Here is a 17,970-nt window from a genome sequence, read left to right as displayed (position 1 = left end):
TGCCTCTAATGCAATGAGGGGTATGTCAGGTTCCAAGAGATCAATCGATCTAAGTACAGAATAATATTTGTTATAGAAGCACCCATTGAGACACTTGTTATGTCATAATTTGTCTTTGTTAGGGGACTCTGTAGTCCGAGGTACAGACAAACGTTTGTGTGGGCAGCAGCGAAAACTCAGAATGGTGTGTTGCTTCCCTGGTGCCAGGATCAAGGATGTCTCAGAGAGGGTGCAGAATGCTGTCACGGGGGAGAGGGGCCAACAAGAGGTCATTGTCCACATTGGAACCAATGACATAGGAAGGGAAAAGGTTGAGATACTGAAGGGAGATTACAGAGAGTTAGGCAGGAATTTAAAAAGGAGGTCCTCAAGGGTATTAATATCTGGATTACTCCCAGTGCTACGAGCTAGTGAGGGCAGGAATAGGAGGTCAGAGCAGATGAATGCATAGCTTAGGAGCTGGTGTATGGGAGAAGGAATCACATTTTTGGATCATTGGAATCTCTTTTGGGGTAGAAGTAACATGTACAAGGAGGATGGATTGCATCGGAATTGGAAGGGCGCTAATATACTGGCAGGGAGATTTGCTAGAGCTACTTGGGAGGATTTAAACTAGTAAGGTGCGGGGGGGTGGAACCCAGGGAGATAGTGAGGAAAGAGATCGATCGGAGACTGGTACAGTTGAGAAAAGAAGTGAGTCAAACAGTCAGGGCAGGCAGGGACAAAGTAGGACTAATAAGTTAAACTGCATTTATTCCAATGCAAGGGGCCTAACAGGGAAGGCAGATGAACTCAGGGTTAGGAACATGGGACTCGGATATCATAGCAATTACAGAAACATGGCTCACGGATGGGCAGGACTGGCAGCTTAATGTTCTAGGATACAAATGCTACAGAAAGGATAGAAAGGGAGGCAAGAGAGGAGGGGGGTGGTCTATTTGATTACAGCTGTACTGAGGGAAGATATTCCCGGAAATACATCCAGGGAAGTTATTTGGGTGGAACCGAGAAATAAGAAAGGGATGATCACCTTACTGGGATTGTATAATAGACCCCCTAATAGCCAGAGTGAAATTGAGAAACAAATTTGTAAGGAGATCTCAGCTATCTGTAAGAATAATGGGGTAGTTATGGTAGGAGATTTTAACTTTCCAAACATAGACTGGGACTGCCATAGTGTTCAGGGTTTAGATGGAGAGGAATTTGTTAAGTGCGTACAAGACAATTTTCTGATTCAGTATGTGGATGTACCTACTAGAGAAGGTGCAAAACTTGACCTACTCTTGGGAAATAAGGCAGGGCAGGCGACTGAGGTGTCAGTGGGGGAGCACTTTGGGGCCAGCAACCATAATTCTATTAGATTTAAAATTGTGAAGGAAAAGGATAGACCAGATCTAAAAGTTGAATTGTTAAATTGGAGAAAGGCCAGCTTTGACAAGAACTTTCGAAAGCTGATTGGAGGCAGATGTTCGTAGGTAAAGGGACGGCTGGAAAATGGGAAGCCTTCAGAAATGAGACAACGAGAGTCCAGAGAAAGTATATTCCTGTCAGGGTGAAATGAAAGGCTGGTAGGTATAGGGAATGCTGGATGACTAAAAAAAAATGGAGGGTTTGGTAAAGAAAAAGAAGGAAGCATATGTCAGGTATAGACAGAATAGATCAAGTGAATCCTTAGAAGAGTATAAAACCAGAAGGAGTATGTTTAAGGAGTTGAAGGAGGCTGGTACAATTGCAACATTTAAAAGGCATCTGGATGGGTATATGAATAGGAAGGGTTTAGAGGGATATGGGCCGGGTGCTGGCAGGTGGAACTAGATTGGGTTGGGATATCTGGTCGGCACGGACAGGTTGGACCAAAGAGTCTGTTTCCATGATGTACATCTCTATGACTCTATGACCAAAACCTGCAACCCCATTCTAAGTGATTAAAGACTTAACAATAATCTAGGTTTGCTTAATATATCGCATCAGTTATGACATCTTTGACTTTAAATTCTGACGAAGGAGCAGTGCTCCAAAAGCTTGTACTTCCAAAAACATTTGTTGGACTACAATCTCATGTTGCATGATTTTTAAACTTCATCCACCCCAGTCCAACACCCACACCTCCACATCAAATAAACGTGTTGGACTATAAACCAGTTTGTGTGATTTTTCACTTTGTCCACCCCAGTCCAACACTAGCACCTCCACATCATCCTTAATAATGGAACTCTAAAACCTTACCAACTAGAGGCTAACTGGCCCTATCACTCCCTGTCTCTGGCTCCCACCCTTCTTAAACAGAAGTATTAGATTAGCCATTTTATAGTCCTCTGGGACCCTCCCTGACTCCAGTGATTCCTGAAAGATCATCACCGATGCCTCCACAATCTCCTCAGCTACCTCCTTCAGAACTCTGTGCTGTTGTCAGTCTTGTCCAGGTGACTTAACCAATTCAGACCTTTCAGCTTCTCCAGCACCACCATGTTAGTGATGTCAACGGGAAAATGGGAGGGGAGGAACTGGATGCAAAACTTATGGCTATTGGTCTGTTTTTGTTGCCACAGCATTCATATGGCTTGCCAAGTCAGTTTTTGGTCAATTCTTAAGCCCAGGATTTTGACAGTGAGGGGCATCAGTAATGGTAATACTACTGAATATCAACGGAGGGTGGATAGATTTTTTGCTGTTGGAGATAATCTTTGCCTGGCACATGTAGTGTGAATGGTGTTTGCCACTCATCAGTTAAGCCTCTAATTTGTCCAGGTCTCATTGCACATGGACATGAACAGCGTTCAATATCTGGAGAATCAGGAATGGTACCAGACATTTCGCAATGAATCATTTGCTGATACTTAACCATATAATTAGTCAAATGCTGCCTTCATATCAAAGGAATGCACTCTCATCTCATCTCTGATTTCAGCTCCTTTATCCATGTTTGGACCATGATTGTAATGATATCAGGAGCTAAGCAGCCCTGGCAGTTTCAGTACTACAGCATGGGCAAAAACATCATTCCAAAAAGCAAAACGGTTGCTGTAAAGATGGAAATTTTTGGAGTTGACAGCATGTTCATGAATCTTCCTGGAAAGGGAGGATACCGACTTTGCTGAAGCAAAGGTGACGAATGATTTAGCAATGACAGCTGAAAAACTGGCAAATGGAGAGGCAAAGGGTGGACATTTGAAAGAACTGGTATAAGCTACAAGAACAAAAATGTACTGAAAGCAGAATTAATTTGATCCAGACTGAACAGGTACTTCATTTTAGTCAGAAGGTTAGTGTATACATTGGCTTCAGAAGTTCCAATGTTAGCAGAAACAGATCAACAGAATGACTGTTGGCACGTCAGCAGCTAGCCTGCAAATACTGACATTGACTTACACAGCTGGAAACACCAACATAGTCTGCTGCTTTCAGAATTTAAACTGTTACTACATGCAGTCTGATTAAGTATTATATATTTCTTTTTAGTACAAGCCCGCAAAAATTCCTGCCACTGCAAAAATCTGAATTCAGAATAACACAGAAATGCTTAACATTTAAATTAATTAGCACACTGTAGTAGAAATCAAACTACATACAAGTGGTTGAAAATAGAAAAAGTTGAATGCCACTGGAACAGACAATTACTGTGTTCCTGAGGCCAGCAGGTTATAAAGTCTGCGATGACCACAATTCACTCAGCCATCGTGTTTCCTCTCCCATTTCAACTGTTCTTTGGAATATCCTTTGGCACAAGTTTCAAACAGCAGTTATTTTAAAACAAACACTTGTTAACCTAAAAAGAATATAGTCAATGTATTAAAAATCTCTTAATTCTTCTTTAACAATTTCAAATTGCAATTTGTCTTTTCTTCCCTTCATATTTTTCTAGATCGTGCATTGGACCACTGTTGGGAACAACTGACACCAGATTGTTCTGTTGTCTCCACAGTCAGTAATGATAGAAAGAAATCTGTTCCTTAAATCTACTGTTTCATACGGTTTCTGCAACTACTTTTTGTCATTTACATAAATGATTTGGATGCGAGCATAAGAGGTATAGTTAGTAAGTTTGCAGATGACACCAAAATTGGAGGTGTAGTGGACAGCGAAGAGGGTTTCCTCAGATTACAACAGGATCTGGACCAGATGGGCCAATGGGCTGAGAAGTGGTAGATGGAGTTTAATTCAGATAAATGCAAGGTGCTGCATTTTGGGAAAACAAATCTTAGCAGGACTGATACACTTAATGGTAAGGTCCTAGGAAGTGTTGCTGAACAAAGAGACCTTGGAGTGCAGGTTCATAGCTCATTGAAAGTGGAATTGCAGGTAGATAGGATAGTGAAGGCGGCATTTGGTATGCTTTCGTTTATTGGTCAGAGTATTGAGTACAGGAGTTGGGAGGTCATGCTGCGCCTGTACAGGACATTGGTTAGGCCACTGTTGGAATATTGCATGTAATTCTGGTCTCCTTCCTATCGGAAAGATGTTGTGAAACTTGAAAGGGTTCAGAAAAGATTTACAAGGATGTTGCCAGGGTTGGAGGATTTGAGCTATAGAGGGAGGCTGAACAGGCTGGGGCTGTTTTCCCTGGAGCGTCAGAGGCTGAGGGGTGACCTTATAGAGGTTTACAAAATTATGAGGGCCATGGATAGGGTAAATAGGCAAAGTCTTTTCCCTGGGGTTGGGGAGTCCAGAACTAGAGGGCATAGGTTTAGGGCGAGAGGGGAAAGATATACAAGAGACCTAAGGGGCAATGTTTTCACACAGAGGGTGGTACAGGTATGGCATGAGCTGCCAGAGGAAGTGGGGGAGACTGGTACAATTGCAACATTTAAAAGGCATTTGGATGGGTATATGAATAGGAAGGGTTTGGAGGGATATGGGCCGGGTGCTGGCAGGTGGGACTAGATTTTGTTGGGATATCTGGTCGGGCATGGACGGGTTGGACCGAAGGGTCTGTCTCCATGCTGTACATCTCTATGACTCTATAACATGTGAGACCACTTATAGGATCAGAAAGAAAAGGACTTCTTCTCAATACCTGTGATAATTAAAACCTTCAGGACATAATTTTTCAAAGTCATTTCATAAAATTACATTACTCTATCAGTATTTCTGCATCTCCTCCACTATATCTGTTTAAAATGATTACTCAAGTGTTAATTGCTTTTGCCATCAGCACTTTCATGAAACACCAATATCCAGACAGGCTTCAATAAAAGTCTCAACCATAAGAATAACACTGAAACACTGAGCAAACAATGCAGAACCATAAAGAGTGACAGTTTCGAAGCAATTTACACTCAAGGTCAATATAGAAGACAAAATACCTAAGACCACCAAAATGTAGGTTCAAAGGCACTCAATAAATTCAAAATAATAAATGACAAATTGATTTTTAAAGATAAAATAAATCATGAATTTAGTTTTTATAAATTGAGTCAATTGTTAACACATTATGTTTAGTGTATCTTCCACTGTTATATTTCATTTCCTAGTCAGTGACAATAATTTTGAAAATTAACAGTTCCTCTCAATATCTCAAGCAATGAATGCATGAATATTTTCATACTTAGCTAAACTGACCAGGAAGGTTCCAAGGTTAATCACAAATCTGTGCTGAGTTATTTGAGTTACTCTGTGATATCTCCACCTCAGACCCAATCTAAACAGTCACATAAAAGAATACCCAGTTTAGTAGGTACTGGCAAAAGCCCTGGAACCATGCTCCAGTGCATCATTTTCAGAACAGAGAACAGAAAATATGAATTCATTACTTCATTACACACCTGCTGGAAGTCTTGGGAAGAAGGGGCTGTGCTGTCCACCATTACAGATGCAGTGTCAGTACCTATGGATGATACTACTAGTTCAGGGTTCATTTGACCATTCCTATCATCTTCGTTATCCCCAATAATCACATTACCATTGGATTTGTCCACAGAAGTTCTCTGTTCCTCAGAGACGGGAGCCAGCTGTCCATGCAATGGGTTGAGTCTATAATGCCGAGCCAATCCTCCTCTTCCAATGTAGGACTTTTCACAAGTATCACATTTGAACTTCTTGGGTTTGAAAGAGCAAGGCATTGAAAGGCTTGGCTCATCCACTTTCGTTTTCACATCTTCTTCATCAAAACTGTATTCAGAATAATCATCAGAGTCTGACTGATGACCTTCTGCCAAATCTTCAGTTTTTATAAACTTGTAGTCCTTTACTTTGTATTTTGGAGGTCGTGATATTCGACCAGATCGAGTTTTAATCTTCACAGGTTTTTTCTCCTTTGATTTATCACTAGGTTCATGTTTCTTGGTATGGCTGGAACAAACTGAATTTCCTACAGCTGTTGTAATGGTAGATACACTGGTATTCGCAATACTAGTCTGTCCACTGATGCTCACTCCTGGAATCACACGAATGGCATTTACGGGTGCAAGTGGAGGAGGCTGCCGCTGAACAAGTAGCTGAATGGGAGGTTCTGAAGAACTATGCAAAATATACTGTTGTGTTCCGGATGTTGAAATTGGCTGGATTCTAATGATCTGGGGTCCAGAAATATTAACTCCCCCTGAAACAGTGGTCCTTTTGTTAACCGGCTGGCCAGATGTTGCAGTTTTGGACTGTACTACAGCTAGGGGTGGCATGGGCCGATCTTTTTCCTCCTGTGGCTGAACTGTCTGTATATGAACTTGGACAGTTTCTAGTTGATGCTGCAAGAAAAGAGAGAGAGGGAACTTAGTATTCACTGACTTAAAAGTTCACAAATATAGTGCAATTATTTAATGAGACTGATCAGAAAGGTCCAAAGTCAGAGTGCTGAATGAACTTCTTTCAGCCAGGATACAACAGCAACATTGTCCTCCGTAATAACAAATGTGTTAATAATGGAAATATGTAGCTTTTTAATGGGTTTATAATATAACAGTTATGAATAACGTTTAACCAGTTTAAAACTGATAAACAACGAAGGTAACAAAATTCAATGGTCTAGTACCATATTGATTTCAAAGGTTAAAAATGAAGGTATTTTACTTGCTATTTTCTAATCCATTGGGACCTTGCCATAATCCAAGGAATTTTGAATTATTATAACCACTTATCTACTAACAGTGCAAGCACATTAGAGTCAAGGATGCAGGCCTTGGGAATTGTCAGTCTTTAGGTTCGACTTTTTTTTTGGCACCTTTCCCCTGTTGATGGCGATCGTTTTAAGATCGTGCCCCAACCCTTTTGGAAGTTTTCTTAATCTTCTACTATGAAAACACAAAATACTGTTCAAAGCCCTAGATATTTCTTTATTTTCCATCATTAATCCTACACCCACTCTCTGCAAGGCCAACACTCTCTTTGGTTACTCTCATCCTATTCAAATATTCCCAACCTTTAAAACCTCCCCAAACATGCCCCTGTGAAAATTCCAAGGTTTGCACAAAGAATGGCCACTAGAGCTCAATAGTGAGTAAGACAGGCAAAGACAGAAAACTGGCAATATTTTATTTTCAAAGAAAAGCAAACAACTGTAGATGCTGGAAATCTGAAATAAAAACGTAATTGTTACAGAAACTCAACAGGTCTGGCAGCATTCATGGAGATAGAAACAAAGTTAACGTTTTGAATCCAGTATGATTTTTCTCCAAGAAAATAAAATGTAACAGTTAAAATTGTGCTTCAGAAAATAAGCATACTGTCTTTTAAATCTTCAGTGTCACACATTTCAGCTTGATGGAAAAGATGAAGAAGTGTTTCAAATTAAACAAAACTAACTGAGCTCACGATACAATTAGTCAAATAAATTTACAAGCTCTTCCAACATTACACCAATTTTATGGGAAAACAACTTATAGATCAGCAAAACGTATGCTACGCATTTAAAGACATAGAAGGACAACACATATTTTCTAAAACTGTCCAGAAAGTGTATTTCGTGATGCAAAATGGAAAGATATACACAAGAAATTTTAATTATATTTTAATCAAATTATTTTGCAAATTAGACTAAATTTCTGAAACCCAATTTTACGTAATTCCAAAATTCTGTAACTCATCATTAATCAATAGCCAATGTAATTTTCTAAAAATCAATCTGCATTAACAAAAACCATAGACGTGGCATTTGATAATTGGAAGAAAATTCACACTGAAACAAACTTGCTATGATAATTTGTTACCAAGTTTTCAGATTTGACACTTGAATTTTTACTTAATGATGTACTGTATCTACAGTTATGCAGTATGAGCACTTGCACCATGTTAATATATGGAAAATCAATTTTACATCATATGAGGAATCTAGCTCATAAAAATCTTGAACCCAATTCCAGCATTTAAAAAAGTATGCTTGTCTTAAGTGCATGAATTTGAATAGGCATGGTCAAATATGCAATATATTGGAAAATTAGAAATTAAAATTAAAATTACGACTTCAAACAAGAACATTTTCTCTCCTGAGCACAATTACATACACTGGGTGAAAAAAAAAGCTCCTTAAAACGAATGATTAAAATACTTCTTATACATGGTTCTATCCTTAAATGTTATGCATACAATGTTGCGCCTCAGAAGAGCTTTCCAAGGAATTACACTAGTTTAACCCCTCCTGTGACCTCCCTCCATTCTTTTCATAATATGGTTTGGTGCCAGTGACTACAAATTTGAGTACTGTGAAACTTCAAATAAGTGCTCAGACAGGATGAATTTCAAACTCTAACAATGCTCCAATCCTGAATTTACTAAATTTTACCTACAAATCCAGTATTATAAAACTCAAGTAATCAATCAATACAGCACTGTATTCGCACTGCAGTGTTGGTGTGCAGCAGTTTGACTTTTAATGACTAAAGTAGGAAAATAAATTTCAAGTTATTGCAAGACTAATAAAGGCACATGCATACTTAAACACAATGTACAGCATTCAAGCCGTGTAGGTAGCAATCAGGTTAGGCACTAATTCTACATTTCTACATCAATTCAATCCCTGAAATAGCAATGCACCGACAGTACAAATGTGATAAAAATATAACCACTTCAGTCGGGTCTCTGCACGTCAGGTCAAAAGAAACAACATGACTGTCACTGGTCCCTTGGAAGGTGCACTGAGATAATTTTACAAGAGGTCACATTGACATAACTGGAGTGAAGTTTTCACAAGCAACCTATGCAAAATTTTTAAAAAATATTTGTTCACAGAATGTTGACACACTGAAAAAGGCCAGCATTTATTGCCCACATCTAACTGTCCTCAAGAAATTGGTGATGAGCTACCATGTTTAACTGCTGTAATTTATCTGATATAAGTACATCCACAGTGCTGTCAGAGAGTTCTCAGATTTTGACTCAGTAGCAATGGAAGTACAGCAAAATACTGTAGTTCCAACTCAGGATTTGAAGTGGAATGTTCAGATGGAGTTGCTCCCATGCATCTGCAGCCCTGGTTCTTTAGCTTCAAATGTTCTTCACACATTTCAAAAGGTATTGTCGAAGGAGTCTTGCTGATTTGCTACATTGCATCTCCAACATGGTCCTGTATACTTTGCTGTGATGCTAGTTGTTTTGGAAGTGAAGGTTCAAGGGGTTGGACAGGAATTAACTGCTTTGTTGTGAATATTGTGATTCCTGAGCATCATTGGTGCTAAACTCATTGAGGCAAGAAAAGAATATCCCATCACCCTCCTGATTTGTGCCTTGTAACTGGACAGACTTTAGGAAGTCAAGAGGCAAGTTACTCACTACGGAATTCCCAACATTTAACCGGCTCTTATAGCCATAATATTTACATGACTGGTCTAGTTAAGTTTGGCAAAGGTAAGAGAAGGATAATGGGGATTCAGTGGTTGTTATGCCAAAAATAGGCAAAAGGCGATTGTCAGATTCACTATAAGAATAGTAGTAGTGGTTTTGAACTTTGCATCATGTTCCTCATAATTAATGAGAATAGCTACAGCTGAAAATTATGACTGGAAGCAGTTTGAACTTAAATGCAGATATTCAAATTTTTAGCAATAATAATTTCTTGTAACCTCCACAATCCTCCAAAGTACTTAAATGAAGAACCGCAATAACGACAGTGGCTGTAATTAATATGAAAAGTAGTACAGGGATACATCGAATAATTAACATTTGACAGAACCTGAAGTGAACTTTTGTAACATCTGGTATAATTTCCATTGGATTAGCTGGAGTAAATGACAGTAACTTATATCTCCAGGACTAGTTATATCAATATTGCATACTTAGGATTGATGCCTAATAAGCAAACCAGCACTTTCGGAATAATTACAATTAATGTGCAGTCTTGTCACAGCTTTCATTTCAAAGAAAGAAAATAACCATCCAAAATCGGATCGAAACCGGACTTTAAATTTTGTCACGTTTCACAGAAGACTCCAAAGATCAACATTAAGAACAATTTATAGCTATATATTATCTTTAAGTGAAACTATCTTGAGCCACTTCACAAAAGCATTATAAAAGAAAACATGATTCTAAGCAATGTAATCAATGGAGGTCCATAAGACCATAAGAAATATGAACAGAAGTCCCTTCAATCCTCTAAGCCTGCTCTGCCATTCAGTAGGATGATAACTGATCTGACATTCCTCATAGCCACTTTCCTGCATTTTCCCCCAGTCCTTGATTTCCTCAAAGAATCAAGAAATGATTCATCTCAGCCTTAAATATACTGAAGGACTTTGCTCCCACAGGACTGTGGCAAGGAGTTCAAAAGACTCAACCCTCAGAAAAGACATTCCTCCTCATCTCAGCCTTAATAGGCACCCCTTTACTCAACTACACCCTGTGGTCCTAGTCTCTCTCATGTGGGGAAACATCTTTTTCAGCACTTACCTTATCAAGCTCCTTAAGAATCTCTCTCATTTATTTAAACAACAGTGAGTAGAGAGCCAACCTGCTTCAACTTTGCTCATCAGACAATCCCTCCATACCGGGGATCATTCTAGTGAACCTTCTCCAAATTGCTTCGAATGAAATGATACATTTCCTTAAACAAGGGGACCAAAACAACTCTCAGTACTCTAGACATGGTTTCATCAGCACCTTGTAAGACTTTCCTACTCTTATAGTCCAATCTTCCTTGAAATAAAGACCAACATTCCATAACATTTCTGATTACCTGTGTGTTAGCTTTCTATGTTTTGTGCACAAGTACCCTGAAGTCTTTGTATGGCAGCTTTCAACAGTTGTTCTCCCTTTCAAAATGAACAACTTTACATTTTTCCACATTAGCTTCCATTTGTCAACTCTTACCCACTTACTTAATCTCCTAAAACCTCTCTGTAAACTGTTTGGATCCCTCTTACAACTAGCCTTTCCACCTACTGTATCATCTGTAAATTTGGCTTCAGCACATTTTCTTCCTTCCACCCTCCAAGTCATTACAAAAATATTGTAAACAGTTGCAGTTCCAGCACTGATCCCTATGGTATCCCACTCATCACAGGTCACCGTGAAAAAGAACCCTTATCTCCACTTGCTGTTTCCCGCCCATTACCCAATTCCCTGTCTATGCAAATTTACTATCTTCAACACAGTGGGCTCTTATGACTTAACATTTTGTGAGGCACCTTGTCAAATAGAGCTGATAACCAAAGAAGTAGATTTCTCACAGTACATTAAAGGATGATAAGTAAGAAGCAGAGGGGTTTCAGAGATGCGAGTTTGAGACCTAGGCGACTGAAGGCACAGCACTAATAGTGAAGCAATTAAAAGAAAGGATAAACAAGTAGCAAGAAACAAATCTTGAACAGTTATGGGACTCAAGGAACAATAGCCAGACATGAGGCCACGGAGAGATAAGAATATAAAGATGAGAATTTAATAGTCATGGAATTGCTGGACTGGAGGCCAATGTAGGTCAGCAAGCAGGAATGTGACTCAGTACATGATAAGACATGGTGGCATTTTGGATGACCTCCAATTTAGAGGGCAGAGTTTGGAGTCCAACTGGGAGCACAGTGCAATAGAATCATACAAATGAGGCCCTTTGGCCCATTAAGTCCGTATCGCCAAAAATACACTACTACCTATGCTAGTCCCATTTTGCCACACTAGGCCTGCTACTTTGAATGTTATCACTCTTCAAATGCTCATCTACGTAAACTTTAAAAGGTTGTGAGGTTTCCTGCCTCAACTATACATCCAGACAGTACACTATAGATCCCCTCAAACACCTTCTGGGTGAAAAGGATTTTCATCAAATCACCTCTAAAGACCCACCTTTTACTTTAAAATTATATCCCCTTGTTACTGAGCCTCACTTCGTAGAAGATAGGCTCCATCCAAGACAACATCTTGGTGAATCCCCTTTGTACTGGAGGAGATGCAATCACATCCTTATCATGTGGCAACCAGTCTGGCACACTTTACTCCAGCTGTGGCCGAACCAAAATTCTGTGCAGTTCCAACATGAACTCCCTGCTCTAATACTCTATGCCACGATTGATAAAGGCAAGTGCCCCGTATGTTTTCTTAACTATCCTATTAACTTGCCCTGCCACTTTAATTTGTCTACTTTTGCTCACCTGCCAAAACCTCCAATAGCTCCTTACTTCTTATATCAATCTGCCCAAAATGGATTACAGTCCATCTCTTCAAATTCTGTACTTGCATTCTCCTTCCCCCAAGAAAGATGTGAAATATTCATTTAAAATTCGACCAATATCCTATGTTTTCTTGCACAAATTATCTGCTTGGTTTTCCTAATAGGTTGAAACTTTATTGCTGGAACAGCACAGCAGGTCAGATAGCATCCAGGGAACAGGAGATTCGACGTTTCGGGCACAGGCCCTTCTTCAGGAATGGCCTTCAGCTTCCTGAAGAAGGGCCTGTGCCCGAAACGTCGAATCTCCTGTTCCCTGGATGCTGTCTGACCTGCTGTGCTGTTCCAGCAATAAAGTTTCAACTTTGATCTCCAGCATCTGCAGACCTCACTTTCTCCTCAAAGATTTCCTAATAGGTCCCAATCTTTCCCTTTTCTTCTCCTCAATGTACTTGTAGAATATTTTAGAATTCTCTCTAATCTTGCCTGCTAGCAATTTTTCATGTTCCGCCTTTGCTCTCATAATTGCTTTCTTCTGGTCCACCCTACGTTTTCTATACTCATCTACGGCCTTTGCTGTTTTGCTCCCTTTGTAACTTTTTATTCAGTCCCAAGTATTCCTAGACACCCAAAGTTATCTGGTTTTCTGAAGACTGTGATGACAAAGGCATTAAGGAGAATTTTTTGGAGGAAATGAGCTAAGACTGCACAAACTCAAGCAATGTAGAAACGGACAGTCTTAGTTATAGTGCAAACAGGAGTTTAGAATGTCATCCCAGGATCAAATGCTACACTAAACTGGCTGAATATCAGACTGTCATCAAGGAGAGAGATCAAGTTAGCAGCTACTGTACTGAATTTGGAATGACATCCAAATACAAGATAAGTTTTGTGACAGCATGACAGAGATAAGATAGAAACAAGACAAAGACGAGTTCAGGGCCAGGCAGACGGACATCATAAAAGGGAAGTTTAGCTAGGTAGACTACTGGAGGGAGAGATGCAGTAGTGTCAGCTGTTTGAATGTTCTCAATCTTAATGACAAAGAGGTTAATGAGCTCCTTTCGCTTATTGCTGGAGAGAAAGATGGCGAGAACAGAGGGTAGGGGTCTCAGAAAATGGTTGATAAGGGAGAATAAAAAAGCCACAGGTTATCTTTGCATTCTTGGATGATTCTGGAATAGAGCAGGACCTGACAAGTGTTTCAGCTGGCCATTAGAAATGGCAGTGACTGCCAGTTGTCTGCCATACTTTTCAAGTTTGTATCCCATGCACTTAAGGAAGTGAAGGAATGTATCAATAAAACAAGGAAGGAGAGAGAGAATAGTGGTCTTTTGGGTACCAAGTTAAAGGTATACAAGAGTACAATTGAGTAAGAGAAAATAAATAGAAAGGTAGGATTTTTGAAAGGGCATTTCAAAGTGCAGAACAACCAAAACACAGGAAATAGGAAGGGTTGGCCATCCAGCCCCACAAGCCTACTCCACCATTCAATATCATTGATCTGACAAAAGTGGCCTTTTAACTTCACTTTCACTCCACACACCCAAAGACTCCCTTGTTGATCAATAATCTGTCTAACTACAGCCTTGAATACATTCAGTGACCCAGTCTCTCCTCCTGACTGAGAATGAAAACGCAAAACCTGATTACTTTGAGTAAATAAATTTCTAACAATGCCCTTAGTTTTAGATTTGTCCAGAAAGCCCCAGAAATCTTAAATGCTTCAATAACTAAATAATTCTAAGCTCTGATCAACTATAGTTCAAACTTTTCTCAGAGGACAGCCCCTTCAAGCAACAAAATAAAATCCCTCTAACTACTAGTGTAAGTATATCGCTCCTGATCAATCAAGAACGTACACAACATCCTAAATGCGGTCTCACCAAGGCCTATAGAATATAGATGTAGCAAGTGTTCTCTAATTCTTTATTAACTACACAATAAATGACATTTGAAGTTATGAATTATTGTTTCTTGAAATTAAGTATCAAAAATGCATGTACCTGGATTGAGGGTGTAACTCTCAATGGAGCCATTTTTTGTTGTGCACGTGCAATGCTTTGTTGTATACTCTGCTGTAGAGCAGCCTGATGAGCAGCATTTTGCAACTGTCGCGTTGCATTGTGAATGATTGTCAACGGCTGAGTAAAGACAGCAGGCTGCTGTGAAACAGCCGTTAGAATCTTAGGTTGACTAGGCCGGTTCACTGGAGAGGAGTGGGAGGAAATATTTATTTGCTGAATTTGGGTTGGGTTGCACGAATCTATCCTTTGGACAACTTGACTCGGATGAACACTGGCATGCACCTGCTGCATCGTAGCATTGCACTCAGGCACTTGTAACATCTGGTTCTGATCTGTGGAAAGCACTCGAGTTTCCGGAGGAACATATGATGCAAAACTGGTCTTCTGTAGAATTTGATTTTCAGCAGTCTCAGAGTTCAATTGCACAACATTGTTTTTGCTGAATTGCGTCGCTTGTTGCTGCGACTTTGTAACGTGAGCGATGACTTGCTGGAGATCATCTGTCAGACCCACATGCTGCACAAACTGGGCATGTTCCTGCTGTTCCTGATGATGACTACCAAACATCTGAGCCGCTTCGCCTTCGCTTACTTCTACCAGTCCCTGTTGCTTTGCCAATTGCTCGACCAGTTGTTGCTGTTCCTCCGGGGTCAGCCCCGTGCCCTCCACGAAAGTGCCATCGGGCTGCACATAAATAATAGTGCTGGGGGTGGACTCGATCGAGATGCTCTCCAGCTCCTCCGCGGCCACCGTGAAGTCACCTGCGCCCACCGCTGCCACTGTGCCAGCAACTGGAGGGGCCTCGGCCAAAGAGTTGATGATGCCATTGGCGTTCAAGAGGCCGCCCGCACCATCGGCTAAAGTGCTGACCGCCTGAGTGGCCTCTCCTCCTCCTCCTCCTCCCACCACAACCTGCACGATCTCCTCCGGCAGCACTTGGCACGAGTGGGCATCGAACTGCTTACAGGGCACGCTGGCACAGCCGGTCTCCGTGCTCGCAGGGTTCTGCTGTACCAGAGTCTCCAGGCTGTCGGTGCCATGCTGCTGGGGAGCTGCCCCCTCTTGTGTTGTCAGCCTGTTCTCCTCATCGTCCGCCATGTTGGCGGCCCTGGCTCTCAGGCAGAGGGAGTCGGGAGCGCCAACACTAATTTCTCTATCGAGCTTTTTTTCAACCCGGAGCCGGCGCCGAGGTCGAAAAAGGAGAAAACAAGCCCCGAACAGCGACCGAAACCGAAAAAAACGGCGAAACGGACGCGAGAAAGATTAATCCCTTTCCACAAAAAAAGCAGTCGTTATGCGGACGTCACAGGCGTCGAGACAACATGGCGGAAAGCGGGTGTACGGCAGCCGGCGAAGCTGAAAAAGAACGCGGCTGTGACGTCAGGATTTTGCGGTTGCTGAGGGAGGGGGTGGGGGAAGGAAAACGAAATGATGCTTCAAGATGTGGTGGGATGGGGAATAGGAGGAGCTGCGAAGGGGCCCAGATATCCGTCCCCAGTAAAACCTAAAATAATTATGAGGAGGCGTCCTCCCCCCACCCGGCCTGTATTAAAACAAGATTACGTGCGATCCCATTTCAGTACATGTGTGCAGAAGCATGTTTTTTGGGTTGTGGGGGGGTAACTGGAAAGAGGAACATAATAACGATCAAAAATGACAAATCGGCGAGAAGTATATTTGAAATATCTCAATATTATTTTATACCTTGACACAATAATTGAGATATAATTGAGAAGAAAAAAAATGAGTCGCCCAACGTGGGGCTCGAACCCACGACCCTGAGATTAAGAGTCTCATGCTCTACCGACTGAGCTAGCCGGGCACTGTGTGTATTCACTGATAGAATGCCTCATAACATCTACTTTTCCTAAATGCCTACTGTCCGGAATATTACACGGATTTGCTTTCTGAACATGTTGGTTAACGCACTTCATGTTAACCATCACGACTAAAAGTTTAATGGATTTGGAAAACCACAGCTGAAGGGAATAATAAATAATTTATAATAGGTTTTAACAATGTAGTACAACAAACTGCGAGAAGTTCATCCTGTATTTTTTTTAAGGAGACAGTAAAATTAAATTGAGATTTTAGTTTTTGCAACAGAACTTATAATAAGTACTTGTTAATTTGTCTCTTGTGATTTGGATCCATGTACTTCAATCCTGAAAAATATAATTTGATACGTGTATGAAGAAATAGACGAATTAACTAATGACGGTAAGGATTTCTTTGGGATGAAAATCTTTTCAGCACGGTTTTCAAATTTCTGTCACATATGTTCCAAGTACAAAATGCACATTAAATAGGTATATTTTTGTCTGTGTTTGGCAAACTAAGTCAGTCGAGCACATTTTTTTTCCCATCCGAGGCATGTGGCTTCTGAAAGCGTGGAAGAAACATAGTTCATTGGATTTTGATATCACCGAAAGGGTATGAGAAAACATTCTGACATTTCCACTGCTGTCAGTGTTAGAGCATTACTGATAGAGGTTCGGAAAGTGATCATGCAAACTTAGCACATGCAGAATTACATTTTATTTTGCTCAGAAACTGTATGAATCCAAATAAGTTTCTGTAAATCCTTTTGTAGAAATAGAATCAGTCTGAATATGGAGACAGACAGACTTTAACCTCACACCTTCAATGCAATATCTGAGCTGACATGACACCTATTGTTAAAGTGCACTTGAGAATGTAAATTTTAAAAAAAAGTTCTGGGATTTATATTTGAAAGAACTGAAACAAACATGGTCATTCTAAAGGATGAGAGAACTTAACAAACAATCCAGGTCTTTTTCAATATACCATTTCAGTTATATCACCCTGTAACCTTCTATTGTAAATTCTGTGTCTTATGATCTTACACTCCACAACCACCTGTTGAAGGAGCAGCACTCCAAAAGCCAGTGCATCCAAATAAACCTGTTGGAGTATAACCTGGTGTTGTGTGATTTTTAACTTTGTACACCCCAGTCCAACACCGGCACCTCCAAATCCTGCTTATAGATGCTCAATTTGGCTCCTGTCAGGTCCACTCAGTTCCTCTGTTTATTACAGCCATTTAACTACTGCCTTAGTATTTTGCCATAGACAAAAGAGCTGAACTCAAAAGAGAGGAAGGGAAGCTGATTACCTTGATGCCAAAGTCACATTTGATAGTGTGGCATCAAGGAGTCAGTAGAATTGAGGGGAAAACACTCAACAAAAGACAGTTCCAATTGGAGAAGTATCATCTCAACCACAGGACATCAGTAGCAGGAGCTCTTCAGGATGATGTCTATGCCCAAACCTCTTCAGCTGTTTCAAGAATGATCTTCCTTCCATCATAAGGTCAGTGATGGGGATGTTCACTGATGATTACACAATGTTCAGCACCATTCATGACTCCTCAGATACTGAAGCAGTCTGTGTCCAATT

General features: G+C 40.5%; 1 protein-coding gene and 1 non-coding gene across 2 annotated transcripts in view; both read right to left on the bottom strand.

Annotated features, from left to right (window-relative positions):
* The window catches only part of znf839 (zinc finger protein 839), a 47,781-nt gene extending 31,937 nt beyond the window's left edge, over nt 1-15,844 (bottom strand). Inside the window, exons 1-2 of the mRNA XM_043697449.2 lie at nt 14,530-15,844; nt 5,763-6,680 (exon numbers count right to left, since the gene is read on the bottom strand). Coding sequence (XP_043553384.2) covers nt 5,763-6,680; nt 14,530-15,648 — 2,037 coding nt within the window. The 5' untranslated portion in view covers nt 15,649-15,844. The remainder of the gene's footprint in view (nt 1-5,762; nt 6,681-14,529) is intronic.
* A 455-nt stretch (nt 15,845-16,299) lies between these two features.
* Nucleotides 16,300-16,372, bottom strand: trnak-cuu (transfer RNA lysine (anticodon CUU)). The gene has a single exon. It is a non-coding gene; the product is annotated as a tRNA-Lys (tRNA).
* Nucleotides 16,373-17,970: the final 1,598 nt, after the last annotated feature.

The sequence above is a fragment of the Chiloscyllium plagiosum genome, unplaced genomic scaffold (assembly GCF_037043375.1).
Source record: "Chiloscyllium plagiosum isolate Xiang-an unplaced genomic scaffold, Cpla_swu_hap1 HiC_scaffold_8, whole genome shotgun sequence".
NCBI lineage: Eukaryota > Metazoa > Chordata > Chondrichthyes > Orectolobiformes > Hemiscylliidae > Chiloscyllium > Chiloscyllium plagiosum.
The sequence above is the reverse complement of the archived record's forward strand: the minus strand, read 5'-3'. Positions and strand labels throughout refer to the sequence as shown.